The following is a 17825-nucleotide window of genomic DNA, read 5'->3' as shown; positions in this document are numbered from 1 at the left end:
AGGATGTGCAGACGGCATGCGGACTCAAGCGTGCACCCTCGTCATCAAATGCGGCATTCACAAAGGAGTGAGCCAACTCAGGAACACAGAGGTTTGGGAATTTTCCTACCCACATCTAGACTTTTTATTTATCTGGCACTGGGGAATCTATTTTGCTTACAGTTTTTCTGTTTTCATACCGGGAGTCAAAAACATCCTACCTGCATTGTTCTTTTATGAGATGGCATGGCTGCCTGATTGTTCCTGACGTTCAGATGGAAAAAGGATAGAAAAAATGCCAGAGACACAGCAATGCAATCCCGGGAATGCAAATGAGTTAGCAAACATTTAGTAAGAATCCACTAAATGCAAGTAGCTTTTGTGGGAAATGAAGATGGAAATGGTGGATGATGTCACATGAAGATGAAAAGAAGAAGAAAGTGAGAACAGAGGAACATGCACAGACAAAAGTAACAGTGGGCCAATGTGTCAAAGTGGTTCCCAGTTCCAAATCACTTAGAAGCTTGTCTGTCACATGCCAGGGCTGCATGAATCAAGATATTTTGTTTTAGGGGCTATATCATATGGAGTTGTTTGTTTTTCAGATCGGATTCTTCTTCTGTCTCTCCCAAATAATTATGGTTTTGTGGCTTTTAGAATAAGTAGTTGCTAGTAACACGATGTTTTTAGTAGCCTGACCTCCTGCCTGCGCTCGGTGGAATGATAGGATGTGCTTTGACCCTGACAATTTGGTGAGGGTGTGTGGCCTACTTTAAGACAACCTGACGTGCAATTATACACGTATAAAATAAATTAGGATATAATTAGTACCGCTCCAAAGATTGTTAGTGCCAGGTTCTTTATAGCCCCATGTTTTATTATCTTACGTAAGTCTGCAGGAATATGTACATAAACTAAAGGGAAGCATCTAGATACTAACCCTAGAGCATTCCTTGTTAGACTTTTGCCCACATCCTGGATAAGCCAGACCCTTGATTGCTAATGCAGGCATCTTTTCCAACGTTTAAAAGCAGGCACCTGGTTTGTATTGAATGAGGAATTCTTCCAGGTGACAAAAAGCTCCAGTTTCCAGAGAATCTGTCTTAATTGTGGGATACTCTGTCAGCTCAAGATTGAAGGCTCATGAAATGCATTTCATTTTTTCTATCTCTTTTGGTCTCAACACTTCACCCCTCTCCTTTTCCTTAGACGTTAAGGCTTCATGTGCTTTCCTTTACCAGTCATTTCAAAGGCACAGTGATGTTCAAATAAGCATACAATAGATTCATTCTGCCAGCGAGAGAGTATGCAAATCACAATCCAGGGGTCTCACTCAGTATGTAAATGGTCCCAGGAATTTAGCACTGCTCACTCAAATACCTGGACATATGTAAAACGAGTCTGGGTAAGACGAGTAGTGAAATGATATGGATGCACAAACCATCTTTGCAAAGTCTGCAATGACCTCCATAAACATTGATCAAACTGACCCATTATGACATTCAGTTTTTTTTTGGTCCACATAATAGTGACCACTAAGAAATGCATTAACTTTCAGACAGATGGTCTACGCTAATGACTTCAATGATTCAAACTTAGCCTAGCTATTATCAGTTGTTGATGGAAACCAACTCACCTAGCTGACGCTTAACAGATTGATAAAAATCAGTCTCAAACGAGGGACTGGACTGAACCTAGAGACATGATCAAAGATAGGGGGTGACATCCAGGCTCACTGCACTGGTTTTTGTTTGTTTGTTTTCTTTTACTTTTAATGAAGAAGAGCATCAATATTCCATTAGAAAGTCATTAATATGTGTCTATGATTGAAAGCCTTTTCTCCCTTCTTTTCTTTCTTTCTTTTTTTTTCTCTGAGGAAGATTCGCCCTCAGCTAACATCTGTTGCAAATCCTCCTCTTTTTGATTAAAGAAGACCGGCTCTTAGCTAACATCTGTGCCAATCTTCCCCTATTTTGTATGTAGGACGCCACCACAGCGTGGCCACCGATGATTGGTGTGGGTCCGTGCCCGGGAACCCATGAACCCATGTCGCTGAAGCAGAATGCACTGAGCTTAACCACTATGCCACCAGGCCAGCCCCTCTCTTCTTTTCTTAAGAAGGTTAATACTTGACTCAACTAAGCAGTGAAGCACAAGACAAAGCTGCTTTCATTAGCTTATATTGTAACTAACTTCATTAAAGAAATCACTGAGCCTTCCATGAAAGTCATCAAAATCATGACAGGGCATTTGGCATTAGGTGCTCTGTCTTCTGAGCCAGTGTCCCAGAGGGAAGCCTTGGTGGCATTCTAAGGGCTCTGTACTTGACTTTGTCCCAGTCAACATTTTTACCAGGGACTTGGACAAAGATATTTCACATAAGTGTTCATATACGTTTGGAAGCAATAGCAAATATAAACGTTAGATGACAGTTGCATAGGAAAGGCTACTAATTTGCCTGCCCTTTGGCCTTGTGCTTAGGCTGGGGTCACCGCTGACTGCTAGACCTCATTACTTTTAATATACGTAAATAAAATAGGGGGGGCATGTAGGTTGAAATGCTCTGGACCCACAGACCTCTAAGGACAGTTCTGATGAAAGTCAGTCTTGACTGGTTGGAAAGACAGTTGCTTTCAAGCCAGGGGGTATTTGTCCATGTGGCATTTTTTATAATCACGATGATTAGAGGTGGCTACTGGCATTTAGGGGGAAGGAGAATAGTGGTGCTAAATATCTTGCAATGTACAGGATGCTTCCAGTGTGACCCCAAAGAGAAAGACTGGGTTGCAACAAACAAAATCCAAGTTTTAACAGAAATAAATATAAAATTCTGCATGATTGGTTAAGCAATCAATTGCATAAAGAATAGGATAGGGGCTATGTGGCTTAAATGCAGTTCATGTGAAAAAGACCTGAGCATTTTAGTTGACCACAAGCGCAATATGAGGCCACAGAATGAGGAAGCTGCTGAAGGGCTGATGTAACTTTAACTGCAGGATAATGTCCAGATCAAGGGAGCAATTACCGCAGGGAAGTCTGCATTAGTTTCACTGGGCACCACAAAATTTTAGGGCAGCACTAGTGAACTAAAGCTATCTAGTACAGGACAACTAGGTAAGGGGTGTGGGAACCATGATATAGGAGAAACAGGGAAAACAACTGGGTGTGTGAAAGGGAAGAAGAGTAGACTGACAAAAGGAAAATCACGTAGGATTCGAAATTATTTAGTGGCTCTCCTACAAAGGACGGAGTGGCAGAGATGGGAAGACAGAGAAGTGAAAGGGGCGGGGAAACAGATCTCCCTGACTGTCAGCATTGGCCAAGGCCCCGCTGAGGACTGACACTATCACCCTTCAGGGAGGGGCAGAGTGACTTTCTAGTTGATGTGCTTGAAATGGGTGACAGACGGGGCCAGGTAATCTCAAAGGGAGCCTTCCTTCCAACCTTCTAGGATTCTGGCATTTTATGAGATCAAATTCTCAGGAGGCCACTTTGCCTTAGCAGATAGATACAACTGTCTATCCTTATCTGCTTAGCGTATCATCCTGATTTCAAAAAGAAAACTGTTTTCTTCCACTGCCACAATTCAGCGACTCTGATCCCTAATTCTATATAATGCGACTTCAGGTGGAGGAGAACACGCGGCGCGGCTGACAAAGTAAAGGGGAAATTTATTATCTGGAGTCCGCCCCACCCACGAATAGCCCCCTTTGTTTTCTGAGTTATTAGCTATCCACTGTATAAGATGGACATCATGCCTCTTTGATGTCAATATTTAATTCATGGAAATGGCAATTTTTCTATACAGGGTTTCATTTTGGCAAATATGTTAATCTGGTGTCACATCACCGGCTGATTTGGAGGACTTGTTCTAACATTGATTCACTCACGTTCCAGTCACGTCACTTCAAGTGACGTGAAGGCCGTCCACAGTAAAAGGAACCACAACACAACCTTGTTGCTGGGCTTAAATAAGTATCTCCAATTGAGACAAATGGTCTACACTGATACCTGCATTATACAAAAAGCGAGTCAGTCCTACTTGGCTTGAGACAGTCTCCACTGGAGACCTTCGGTCTCAATATTTAGTAAATATGAGTGTGTATTAGTGCCTGGTTATTTGATCTCATTCTGCAAAAGCGAACTCACAGATACAAGCCAGAAGTGCCAACCCATTAAAGGACCTGAGGCAGGCACAAATCTTAATAACCCTTCTAGTCTAGCTTGGTTGTTGAGCTATTCCTAGAAAAGATATAGAATTTAAAAGCATCATTCACCTGGGATAGATATTATTTCTGTCCTTTGCTGTAGGTCATAGATATACACTGGGCCATTCTGGACAAATCTACTCTCAAGCATGATGTGGAAACATCTGTCAAGCAGCAGCCCTGTGGTTTAAGCCCTGAAATGTACATTCAATCCAAGTAGCACACACAATGGGAGCTGAAATCTGAGCTGAGGGTTTAATCCCAATGTTGATAAAGTATCCAAGTCAACACCACATTTCTTAATCCAGTTGGTTTTCACAATATCAAACAGCATATGCAAGTTTCAAAAATACTTAGCAGTCCCTCAGTTGGTCTTTCATTAAGTTGAATTCAACTCAGGAGGTAAAACTTGCAAAAAAATAATGGGCTTTTTGGAAGAGCAATTTCTGTTCCTTTTGTGTGACTTTTCTTTCCTATTAGTGGGACAGAAATCAGTTCCTCAAATGCAGATGCCAAATTGGGTTCTGGTATTTCACACTATCCCTTTTTGGCTTCATTTGAGTTTACCCTCTCTATGGATTTTCTTTAGGCAGGCAGAAGAGTGAAGATCCATCATTTTTGACATTCTGGTCAATAAACGATCCATTATAAATGTTCTTTAAGGCTAAGGCCATTACTCCTGAATAGGTGACAAAGCTTTGGCCAACTAAAATGAGGCCCATCACTACAGGATACACGAGATGAAATTGGAGAAGTGCCACAAGAGAACCAGTTAAGTTGCTTTAAAACCAAACTGCTTCCTCCTCCTGCTTTTGGCCCACTTAAGAGCAAAGGGCTGCCTGGTGTGGGGTCACCTCAATTTTTATATATTGTCAATAATAAAGATGGCTTTCCGGTGCCCTATAAATCAATGTGCTTTAAAGCTAAATCTTCCCAGTCATTTTAATTCGCCAGGAAGGTTGCTAGAATGTTCTTAAACTCTCAGTGGACATACTGTAGAATTCAGTGTAATCATCATCATATCGAAACTGCTAATTATTTTTGCCTTTAGAACAAAATGATACCCAAATGTGACTGAGAATACAGGCAGACACAAAGGCAACCAAGCTTTTGTGCATATAGTGCATGTATAGCATGAGTATACAAAACACAGGAAAAGAATTAATAGGGTCGTTCTGATCCCTACTATTTCCGGGAGACACTTTCTTGGGTGCTCCTGAGATGATGATAATATCTCCTGGTGCACCAGGATCTTGGCTTCTCCCTTGTTCCTCACAGCTTCATAACCCTGGGTTTGAAAATCACCATCTCCTTCCTCCCCAGAACGTCTAACTTGACCATGCCCATTAACATCACACCCCTGCAAATCTATGCAAGGAATTGTGCCCCTTCCATTGCCAGGGGATGCTGACCAGGCTACATCCAGGAAGGCTAGGGGAGAGAGGCCATAGGACCAGGCTGTGGCCTATGGTGACCACATCCCATGTTCTGGCTCACCAAAGAGAACCGGGCATGATACAGACTCAATCCGCTTTGAGTCTGCGTTCCATAGCCCTGAAACTCTTGGGCGACATTATACCTTTTCTGCGCTGCTGATGTTTCGGGTGGAAGTTCTCCAGGTGATAGAGGGAATGGGGTCTCCCGAGGCTTCACAGGTAAGAGTGACTTGTTCCTCCAGTTCCATAGCTGTCTGGTTCTCTACATACGTGATTTTGGGTTTTGCTGAAAAGGCAAAATATTTCTATGAGTTTATCTGATTTTTTTTAGCTTTCTTGGTTTATATTATAACATGCACCCATTTAACAAAGGTTATCTACTTACTAAGTAAGTATAAGGCCTATTCTAGGTGTTGTATGAGATAAAGAGCTGAACCCCAAGGAGCTTACAATGGAGCAGGCATATGAAAACATCTAAGTGATGGTAATAAAAACAACATCCTATATAATAAAAGTGCTAAGGGCAGTGGATGCAGGAGGCACCGAGCAGAGGACGAGCACTCCTCTGGCTGGAGTCTTCATGAGGAGACAGCTTTTGGGCTGGGCCATGAGGTTTTCGGTAGGAGGAACTTTAGGTTGGAGATGGAGTTATTCCAAGTGCAGAAACTTTTGAATAAAAGCAAAGAAGCAAGAACATGTGAGGAGAGGGTTGGGGAGAGAGCAGCGTGGCACAAGTTGCGTGTTTGTGCATCAGAGCAGAGGGAAACAATGCTGGACCAGGCACAGAGAGCCCTGACCGCCTGGTTAAAGCGCTTGCTTCAATTCTATACTGTGGCTGGTGGAGCCCCACCGACCGCGCTGGATCAGAGGAATGAAACGATCATTTGTATTTCAAGAAGGTTAATTCGGGAAAAATTCAAGATGACGAAGCATGGAGAAAACCTTGAGGTGGGAAAACGAATTTGGAAGCTCTGGCAATGTCCCAGATGTGGTGTGATACAGTCCTGAATGAGGTGGTCGGGGGTGGGGCGAACAGAAAGGAAAGGGCAGCTGAGAGAGAGAAGCTAAAGGAAGGTTTTATAGGATGTGGCAAGTGAACGGAGGGCGAGTAGGGATGGCAAGAATCAAAAGAAGGAATGAGAAGGGGTGCAGATGATTCTGAGATTCTTAATGACTAGAAGAGTTGTGTTAGCATGAACTCAAGTAAGGAAATGCGGTGAGTAACTCGCTGGGGGCTTGGGGTGGGCTGGGACCGGGAAGGGATGAGTGGAGATGAGTTCATTTTCCAAATGTTTTAGGTAATGTAAGAAAACACGAGCGTTCAAAAGCTGAGTTAAACGTTAAAACATTAGAGAAAATTGAATTTTCCCAATTTAAAACAATTATACTCTGAAATTGCCAAACCTTCCAGAGAAGAGAAAAGATAATGCTGCACAAATGTAACTTATTTCACTAATAGAGAAAAAGGTCAGGCTAGATAAACAAACAAAAAAATAAACAAATCAGAATTATAGATAATTTTTGAAAGAATTGCATTTCTTTTGTATTCAAAGTCATACAGTAATGCCCAGTGGGCTCATAATCTACTGACTGTAGACATCCTCCAAGTTGGGGCCCTTGATTCTTTAATAAACAGAAAACAATGATAGGGCTGTGCACTTTCTGTAGCAAGTATCTGCTTCTATATAAAATTACCCAAATAGTTCAAAGATTCTCCTAAAGTTAATCTGTCCTAACAGCCTGCTGAGCAAATCCTTTTTTTGGCAGCTAGCACACGGGCACATCTCAATCCACTCTGGCCACACGATCATGAATTTGAATTGACGGAGTCCGCATGCGTGAGGTTTTCCCATTGGAAGGCTTTGTTCCTCTCTTGATAAACAGGAGGAGGTCACAGCTCCCATTGGATGGAGGAAGTGCTCTTGAACGGGACGTTTTAGAGAGGTAAAATAAAAGTTGAATTTCTATACTGTTAAAATCATAGATTGAAAAGTAGAAAAAAAAAAAATCAGCCAAACAACTGAATTCACTAAACTGAACAGCTGTCTTGGGGTCTGGAGGCAGTCATAGGAAGGCTGAATTTCTGGCCTCCTGAAACTTAGTCAGACGTTCGAACCTAGACAGCGAGCACTGACCTTCTCCTGACCCACAGCACTGTGTCCCTGCAGTGAGAGGTTAACAGAAGACAGACAAGGGACAGTTAACATCTGTTAATATTTGGTCTTGGTGGCTCCATTTCCCAGATGGTGACAAAGGGTGCATTGTGCAAGCCTTTAGAAAAAGGCAAACTATATTCTTATTAAAAACATTATTAACAATGGCTAATTTTGTATGGTCTCCAGAAGGCTGTGGAAGGAAGGCAGGCTTCTCACTGATGACTTAACCTCTCTGCACTCCAGAAGCAAGGCTATTGTCAGAACTAACTGAAGGCTTAGAGGACGGCCTTGGAAATTGGATAGCGATATAATTTATGGTCCAAATCAGGGCACTCTTGAGAGTGAAAAGGGATGCTCTGAATAATTACCCTGGGACAATGGGCATCATGGGACAAACAGGGACAGATGCAAGGTCACTTCCCTCTGCAAACCAGCATGTAGAGGAAGCTGTCCAGGTTTTATCTGCAGATGGTACTTGCACCATCTTAATTAGCCTGTGTTGTGGGCCCCTGACTTTGGATCCCTGTTCTAGTCTCCACTGCCACTATGGGACTTAATGTCTCAGATTGCTCCATCGTGTCTCTCCCTATGTACTACCCTGTGAGCACAGCCATCCTAGTGAGTTTTCCAAGCACGCCTGTTCTCCTCTTTGGCACGTCCATGGTGCTGCACCCCGCCACTTACGGCCAGCCTTGTCTACTCTCACCCCAATCCAGGCTCCTGCAACCCTGGCCCAAGGAGGGCTCTGGAGCCCTGCTTCCCTGGACTGAGAGGTTGGACACGACCAGGTGCACCTTCCTTCAGGCCCCCATTTGTCCTCTGCTGTAACTCGCAAGGGCTGCTGTGGTCCTAAGGGTCAGCTAAACAAAGCTTCTGCCCATTGGTGAACTTGCCTCAGCCCACAGCAGCATGAGACCTCACGAGCATTATAGAGCATAATAAGTGTCTGTGGAGACAAAAATACTTCTTCAGAAGGGCCCATGGGGAGCAACGGAAATTCATTCCCAAATTTAAAGGAAGACAGGATGCAAGTACTTAGTCAAAAGAGATTCTAGCAGATAACTAGGGCAATGCATGCTAGAATGTGTCCCTTTCTTAGGAAAAAATGATGTCAGTTAGGTACAACTATAGCAGTCTCTAATTTAGATATGTCCCTTTCTTACTAATTGCCATCTCCCTTTTTTTCCCCCAAAGATTGGCACCTGAGCTAACAACTGTGGCCACTCTTCTTTCTTTTTTTTTTCCTGCTTTTTCTCCCCAAGTCCCCCAAGTATATAATTGTATATTTTAGTTGTGGGTCCTTCTAGCTGTGGCATGTGGGGTGCCACCTCAGCGTGGCCTGACTAGCGGTGCCACGTCTGCACCCAGGATCCAAACCAGCGAAACCGTGGGCTGCAGAAGAGGAGGATGCGAACTCAACCACTTGGCCACGGGGCCGGCCCCCTGCCATCCCTTCTTGAAGCCACAGGAGTTTGGAGCGCTTCCTCACTATCTAAGCTACAGGTTTCTTTCCCCCTATACCTCTCTGCTACAGACTCTACCGCTGCTGGGGAACCTGCCCCATTTCTCACCCTAGTGCTGGTGTCTAGTGGCAAGTCAGAAGGGGAAGGAGAGGGAGAGAAAGGGCGGAAGAAAGATGAAGCCTTAACTAGCAAGCCCCTCCTCACCTGGTTCTCTGGCCCTCATATCCATGTCTTAAACCAATGGGGGAGGCAGGCCAGAAAGAGGAGGAGAGAAAAGAGGTCAAGAAGGTGAAATGGAGAGGGGAAGGAGACCGTATATGGGGTGCCAGGCTACTTCGAGGAGGCTGTGTGAACTCTCCTCGGGATGCTACAGAGGAAGATTCTCACTCTGGATGGGGGCTGGATTAGACATGGTCCCTGTGAGTCTAGGATTTTCTTACCTGTCTCTGCAGGAGTCTGCCCACCCCTCCTCTTTTCTCTCCTGGCTGTCTAACGTACAGTCTCTCAGTGGCAGTCTTGGGAAAGAAACTATGGTAATAGAGTGTGAGTGTGTGTGTGTGTGTGATGCAGGAGTGGATACATGCAAGGGAGGAGGTCAGAAGACAAATCCTTGCCACCATTCCTGCATCCTGCTTTCCCTGCCTTGTCACCTCCTCCCCTGGACCTCACCCATTCTCTTCACTTTAGCATAGCCCCACACGTCTCCTGACTCACTATCCACACCTCCTGCCTGGGGCAGCCATCACCACTAGAGAGGCTTGGAAGAGAAGCCGAGATCTGTTTTTGACCAGCTAAGTTAGAACTGAGTGTACTTCCACAGAGGAACCAAGTCATCCATGGTGCTAAAGGTCGAGCACACAAATTTCAGAGTATTACTAGTCACTCCATATGTAATTCAGATATAGGATGTGTTCAATTGGGTTTCATGGAGTAGTAACTACCATTGCTAGCTCAGGGAATAGACTTAAAAGCCAACAGCCTGGGTTTGAATCCTGGCTCCTTGGGTGGGGCACTCAACTCTGTGCCCATTTTCCTCATTTATAAAATAAGGATAATGAAATCTACCTCATAGGGTTGTGCTGAGAATTAAAAGAGCTAACTGATAGATATCATTTCACACAGTGCTTGGCACATTTTAAGCACTCACTTCAGGCTGGCCATCATTATTATTACTTTATGGAGCTAATATCTAAAAGAATTTCCTGAGACAAGCAATGATTACACATTTCTAGGCTCGTCTCCCTGCCATATACCTATGCTTCATTCCCATAAAACTAACTGCTATTCACTCATTTATTCAAATACTAGTGCCTATGATATGCCAGGTGCTGCTGTAGGAGCTGGGGGGACATGTGTGAGTAGAACAGACACAAGTCCCCGTCCACAAGGAGCTTACATTTAGCACAACATGGGCTCTTCCTGTGTCTGTCCCTGTGCATGTGCGGCCTGAAATGCTCACCCACCCTTCTCCATCTGGGAAACTCCTACTTGTGAAATAGCACATGGTTTGTGAACACTTATCTAACTTCTGAGCCACAGGACCAGAGGTCTTCTTTTCCTATAAAGCACTGTGCATACTGCTATTATGAAGTTATTATAATGGGTTGTCATTAAACATTTCAGTGTTGGTCATCTACATTAGCCTGTGAACCCACTGATGAGAAGAGAGTACAAGTTATTCATCTTTGTAACCTTGACAATGGCTGAGCCCATAGCAGGCACTCAAACATTGCTGACTTGACACTATCTATTATAACTCATATGCTTATATGTTTATCTCCCTCTTTGTGCTTCTTAGGGTCAATGGACCATCTCCTACTCATCTCTGTAGCCCCTTGGTCCAGCAACAATGGTGCTCGAGAAATATTTGTTAAATGAAGGAATACATTAACAAACGCATCTGTCTTTCTCTATAATATGGAAAAACTTAAAATCAGAGAGATTGGGGAAGACCAGTCTGAATTAGAGAAAAGACTGTCAAGAATATTTCCCAAGAAGGTTAGCTTTCACTCTCAAGTATATACAATTAATTTGAACCAAACTGATAACCTGTTTCTAAATCCAATGGTCATTAATGAATAAATAGGATCTGTCTGTGATTAGCAGGTCCAATTGCACATAAAAGCTTGCTTTTCAAAGGTCTGTGTTTACAAACATAGATCACTTCTCCTGATCAGGCTCAACAAGCAGGTCCCGAGCAGGTTCCCCAGGCCCACTGTAACCACCTGAGAGCTGCACGCACCACAGCTGCCCCTCCGGCCTCTGTCCTCTAGTAGCCCTGTCAACGGTGTACCAGCTTATCTGTGTTTTTTAAAATGAGCAGAGAGAGTTGAAATCCACTAGGTTAAACATTTCTCCACCATAACTTCTTTTTCCAAGGTCAGATCAAAATGCATTTCAGTTCTAAATGAATGGAAGTTAACTGAGTTTATCAAGATGAAGTGAGTAGAGATGTGGGGGCTCTTTTCAGGACCTCTATATCACTGTTTCATGCAAGCCAGGGAAAGAAGCAATGGGAGACAGAGGCAGCCAGCCAGTGTGTCACTAATATTTACCAAGGGCCTATTATGAGTCTGGTGTTGTTTAAAGAGCCAGAGATAAAACAATGTATCACTCGGCCAGTACTCTGCCATCTTGGAGTTTACATACTTAGTGAAGGAGAAAGGCAAACAACCCCCAAACCAATGTGTAAATGAGATCGGTGCAGCTCCTGATGAGTGCAATGAAGAAGATGCAGTAAGATGAATGCAAGAGATTAGTGGAGGTGGATGGGGGTGGTAGTGGTGATAAGGGAGCTGCATTAGCCAGGCAGTGAAGGAAGGATTCATTGAGAAGGCGAGTTGCGTTGAGATCTGAATGATGGATGAGAAGGCAGCTCGGAGTGGATCTGGGGGAATAATATTCTAAGCAGAGGAAACAGTAAGTACAACGTCCCTGAGATAGGGAACAAGCTTGGAATGTGTGAGGGACAGAAAGAAGGTCTGAGGGGTTGGCGAGCTTTGAACGTGGAGGAAAAATGAGGTTGTAAAGGAAGGCAGGTGCTAGCTCAGGTTTGGTCTTGTGGGCCATGGTAGGGAGTCTGGATTTTATTCTGGTTGCAATAGGAAGCCATTTAAAAGAGGAGTGATTTAGGTCATTCTGGCTACTGTAAGTAGCAGAGGCTAAAGCGGACCAATGAGGAGGCAGAGTGATCGGCTAGGAGGCCGTCTCGTTGACCAGGAGAGGAGGAAGATGGCTCAGACTAGGCCTTGGGTGGTGAAGACGGTAAGAAGTGGTTGCATTTGGGATAGATTCCGAGGCAGAGCAGACAGGGCCCTGCTGTTGGAACGAGTGTGTAGGGTAAGAGGAATTGTGGCAGAACAGAGACCTTGACCCCCAGTGTCCTCACCAAAGACTTTGAGGTGGATGGACGCATCCTGCTCTCCAGCCTTGTTCTCGGCAATGCAGATGTACTCCGCCTCGTCATTCTTATCCACCCTCCTGATGGTCAGCTCCGAACTGTCGTCGCTGAATAGGTACTTCTCGTCCTCCTCATTCTCTATCTGTTCTCCATCCCTACAGGGTGCAGAAATGCAAAGCACCATGATTTTGACCACAGAGGTAAGATGTTTATTTTTAATTTGTTTCTGTAAAATGCAGACTGAGCCCATGGGAAAGCCTCAGTCTTCATAGAAAGTGAAGAGCCAAGCTGTGCTTCCACATACAGAAGACCTCTGATTCCTCTACCCGAACCTCTGACTCTGTCCACAGGCTCTAAACCACACCCACAAAACTTCCAAAGAGGGCCTCCGCTGCCACGACCTTGGTTCTGCCCCACAAACTGAAAATGAAGGAATTCAATGCACAAGGCAAGAGAACCTCAGAAAAGAATCCATTGTGCACCAGAGTTGATATTCCCCAGCAGGGCATACCCTTTCCATTGAAATTGAAATGCCAACATGGAGCAGGCCCGATGATGTCCCCTTCTCTGCTAGTTAGTGACAAAAGGCAGGAGCAGTTTCTTACTTTGTCCAGCTCATGGTGGGCTCTGGGAAGCCTTCAGCATCGCATACCAGGGTGACGGACTGGCCAAGGTTGGCGGTGGCATTCACTATGCTCTGCCTGGCCTGGACGGTGGGTGGCACTGAGGGAAAGAAGGACAGTCAGGGGTGGTTGTGAAAACTTGAAAGAACCTAGTGGCCTGGAGAACAGGCACTTCTAGGGGACCCCAGGTCAGAGGGTCACGGTCTGGGAGTCAAAAGTCCTGAGCAACTGCAGAGTTAGTGTAAGGGATCTAAATGGAGGTGTATACTAAATAATTACTGTACACTGACTAAATAATTCACACACAAACATGCATTAGTGTTTTTCAACAATACATAACATTGTTATATGTATAACAATATATAACAATAATGTTTTTCAATAGCACAGCTTTGAAGCTATATTAATACATTTTATTCATTCTAAAATGGTATTCAATTTATAGTAGCTATTTATCATTGTATATCTTCTCAATGAACGCATACTAAACTTACAACTACCATAGTTGGTGGAAGTTGACGTTCAAAGGGGCTCTTGATACTGTAAAAAGTTGAAAACTCCCACTCACGGTGGTTAAATGGTTAATACCAATTTGAAATGTACTAGCTCACCAAAGAGTGACATTTCTCTGGAACTGTCATAAACAGTCCTGTGCACAAAATGTTTTTACCAAAGGAATGAGAGGGGGAGAGTTTGGCAAAAAATATGTATCAATTGCCAAACAATTCAACCATGATTTACTTATTTTCTTAGTACTGACATTATAATTTCCTGTAAACAGCTTGTAAATGTCAGATCGATTCCACGAGTGTGTTTATTTGACACTGCAAATTAAGATTAATAAGCCCATGGACCATGATTCTGACTATTCTGAGGCCTGAATTGATTATAATATTTTCTTTGAACATTGAACCAGGGGACTAACTTCACAATTACAGTAACATCAAGGACAATGAAGGATGAATAAGAATTTATCGGTAAGCACGGGGACAGTTTCTAGTGCTGCAAGACAATGAAGGACATTCAAGAACTGCGTTAAAAGTCCCCAGAGTTGAGGGAGACCCAAAATGCAACTATATTTAAAACAAACAAGCCAGAGCCCACAGAGGGTCTTGGGGATTCAGCTGAGATGGATGAGTGAGTCAGGACAGGATCTATTCTATAGAGCAAAGAGAAAATTACAGAGAATGTTTTTGGGGAACCAAGTTGTAGCAACAGAGAGAGCAGGAAGAACGAATCGCCTCACCATTCACAATGACCTGAATGTCCTTGAAGTTGATCTCCCCCCGTGCCAGGATCCTGCCCTCACAGCGGTAAGTGCCTTCATCTGTTTTCTTGATGCCCCGGATCTGCAGGTAGTTGTTGGACAGGACTATGAATCGGACTAGAAGAGACAAGAGGCAGGTTCATCCAAGGATCAGTCAGACAACTCTGGAATCTGCAGGCAGGTGGCTGAGCCCTTCCTTTTTCCTAGCTTCAGTCTTACAGGGTGGGGATTTAAGCTGAAATAGAAAATGTGTCCCTGGCTCTCACACAGAGCCAAGAGCAAAAGTCTATTGGAAATCTGTCTTTTTCTTTCGAGAGAAAGTCAAGCGACTGAATATACAAGTCATAGACATACACCCATTCAGGACCTGGGAATTGCATGTGGTTCTGGGACACTGGAACCTGAGTTTGGATAAGATGCCTGAGAGGCTGGCAGAGGTGGAAACCCTAGGGGACCTGGTGGCCCAGGGGAAAAGGCAGCTGCCGGGGAATTCGGGTCTCACCGTCTTTTTTCAGGATGACATCTCGGCCTTTGTGTTTCCAGATGATGGTTGGTGGGAGGGAGCTGACCACATCACACACGATTACGGCATCTTCCCCCTCCCTGAACTCCTGCGGGGTTGGTGCATTCTTGAACATGAGCTTCTCTGGAAAATGAGCAAGAGAAAAGTGAGGGAAAACAGCTGGTTCTCCTACAAAGATCCCTTTTCACTGGAGCCATGCTGCCTGGATTTGAGTTGAGGGCAATTCAATCCATATATACAGTGGTACAAAAGGGGGTCCCACCCAGTACTTGGCCAAAGATGCCAGGCGGAGCAGCTGGCACAAGTAAGAAAATATGTTGTTAATGTTTGGCAATCAATGTCTATTCACTGACTGCTAAATTTATCACACTTTGTGCAGAAAAGGGTCTATGAAGGGAAAGGAGTGTCTTTACCAAGGGTCCCTTGCTGTGTGGGATGGTGCCAGTGAAATCCAACACACAGGTGGGATGAATTGGTAGAACACCTATTCTACAATGAATATAGGAGTCATCAGTCCTTTCTTGTCTCCCACTCTGTCTGGTACCCCAACCCCAACTTTCCTACAGCAGAGAGAATTTTGAAGAACAGAACAGAAGTAAAGCAGGCTTAATGGCAACAAATACTGTGGCAATCAATACTGTTCCATTAGCTGTCATCCACCATTACATTGGCCAATGAGACAGATGCAAGATAACAAGGTAATGAGATGCCACCTCCAGACTGGGTTTCAGTGGCAATGGGAACTGCCTGCTCTGAGTGGCACAGTGTTCAGATAATAATCCCTCACTCAACTGAGCCTTTGGGCTCCATTACCAGCAGGGGAGAGTGAAATAGTAAGGGAAAAGCTGAATTGTGTCACAGTCAGTCAACACTCAGGGAAGGGATAGGGGAACCCACAATAGCCCTGTGGGAGCTATGTAATTTCAACTTACAGATTGGTGGCCAGTGGGGAGGTAGCTCTGACCAGCATGAACTGGGGTTGTGAGTTCTGAGATGGACAAGGATCATTTAAGAATATACTGAAGCTCTCAGCTCAATTCGGAAAAGACTTAGGGAGAGGAAAGGAGAAAAGGGGCCCTGTCAAGCCCTCAGCCTGTCCTCTACTGCCATCCCACTCTGTCTGCCACCTGTATGTCTTCCTGGCCAAAGGAGAGGACAGAAAACGGAGAAGGAGAAGGCTCTTACGGAAGATCTTCACGTTGACTGTGGCCTCTGACTCACTGCCATCCTCGCCAGTGACCACACACTTGTAAATGCCGGCGTCGTCAATGTTGGCATTGTAGATGGTGAGAGTAGAAGAAGAGTCATCGTTCCACACCACTGAGATCCGCTGCTGGTTCGGGGTGAGCTTTTCTCCATTGGGGGAGAACCAGGAGATGTCTTTATCTTTGGCATCTCCTGCCACTAAAGAGGAAGAGATTGTTTTCAAAGAACTGAAGTTGAAAAAGACAAAGTCCCCTCCAGGTTGTCAGTGACTACTCAGGAAGAGCTACTGAACAAGAGATCATCAGACTTGATGATCAGAGAGGGATGACCATTTGCACTAGAACGTGACGCAGCCCCTATTGTGGCTTCTGTGTTTAATTGTTATATGTATAACACCACTTAGAGTACTAGGAGAGAACTCAAGGCCCACTTGTCTTGGCATTTCTAATAGTGGTTCTATCCTTAATGAGGGAAGAGAAGATATGCTTGTTGAAGCCAGGCACCAAGCTAGGAGTTTACAGTCTCACAGCCCGAGGGACAAAGGAGTTAGTGTATCTAGGACCTGTGCTCCAGGTCCTCGCTGATCTGAGCCAACTGAGCAGCTCGTTTTTGAGGGCTTAGATTATGGTCTCCTGAGCAGAAGATGAGACATCGGCTAGTCTAGGAGTGTGGATTCCACCCACTTTTATTCTAGCATCTGCCCACACACACTGGCATGACTGTCATTTCAGCACCCCCTGCCTCAGACAGACAAATTCGTCTCCTTAAATGCCGTAAAGGAGATGCATCCTTTCCCCGGGCACCTAGGACGGGCAGATGCTGCTGCTTAGCTGTCCCAGACACTGAGCTAGAACAGGCTGCAGGGCTCTTGGATCCGGCGGACGTGGCTTCGCCCTGCCTCTCTGCACGGCGCCCTTCCCTGGCCCACACCACCCAGCCCTGCACAGATGCTTAGTATGGAAATGAAGCAGTCTTCCTTTCAGGGCCCATCATGCTTTCATAAATATCGCTATTTGCAAGATGTGCTGTGGGCTCCACGGCTGCATCTCCAGATCATTTAAACTGTGGTAATGAAGGCAGAGCTGGAGGGAACACATCCAGCGACCACAAGCCACCTCATCCAACGCAAATCATAATAGCGTTTAAAGGCCCCTCCTTGCCAAAAGCGGCTTGCTAAATGTCACAGTTTACACCTAGCTCAGCTCTTTCCTGGTTCTTCCATGTTCCAAACCCCAGTCACGTCACATACAGGGAATCCAAAGTCTAATTTGAAGCCTTTTCCTCCACAGGACATTTCCTGATAATTACCCGAGATGTGGAAATGGGGCATATTTTCTAAACAAAAAACAAGGACACTAGGTCCGACAAATCCCGGAGCTGTGGGGCTGGGGGAGAGGGGCAATGGGACAGAATATTGGTATTCACAACAGACCCTGAAAGCCCAGGATACCAGCAAAAGAGATATCAGCACTCAATTTTCTTGCAGGCAAGTTTTAGACCTTCTTGGACTTTCCTGCTCCGGGGGACTCTAAGAAATAAGCCTCACGTGGACCCACTGATGTAT

At 44.7% G+C, this 17825-nt stretch overlaps 1 protein-coding gene across 21 annotated transcripts in view; it reads right to left on the bottom strand.

Moving 5' to 3' along the window:
- The window catches only part of NCAM1 (neural cell adhesion molecule 1), a 310590-nt gene that overhangs the window by 49519 nt on the left and 243246 nt on the right, over positions 1-17825 (bottom strand). For all 21 annotated transcript variants that reach the window (XM_070272772.1, XM_005611569.4, XM_070272777.1 and 18 more), the window contains exons 3-8: positions 16241-16459; positions 15035-15178; positions 14512-14649; positions 13248-13365; positions 12631-12797; positions 5767-5909 (exon numbers count right to left, since the gene is read on the bottom strand). In XM_070272772.1, the coding sequence (XP_070128873.1) occupies positions 5767-5909; positions 12631-12797; positions 13248-13365; positions 14512-14649; positions 15035-15178; positions 16241-16459 (929 nt within the window). The remainder of the gene's footprint in view (positions 1-5766; positions 5910-12630; positions 12798-13247; positions 13366-14511; positions 14650-15034; positions 15179-16240; positions 16460-17825) is intronic.

Source organism: Equus caballus, chromosome 7, assembly GCF_041296265.1.
Source record: "Equus caballus isolate H_3958 breed thoroughbred chromosome 7, TB-T2T, whole genome shotgun sequence".
NCBI classification, from domain to species: domain Eukaryota; kingdom Metazoa; phylum Chordata; class Mammalia; order Perissodactyla; family Equidae; genus Equus; species Equus caballus.
This window is presented reverse-complemented; position numbering and strand designations above follow the sequence as displayed.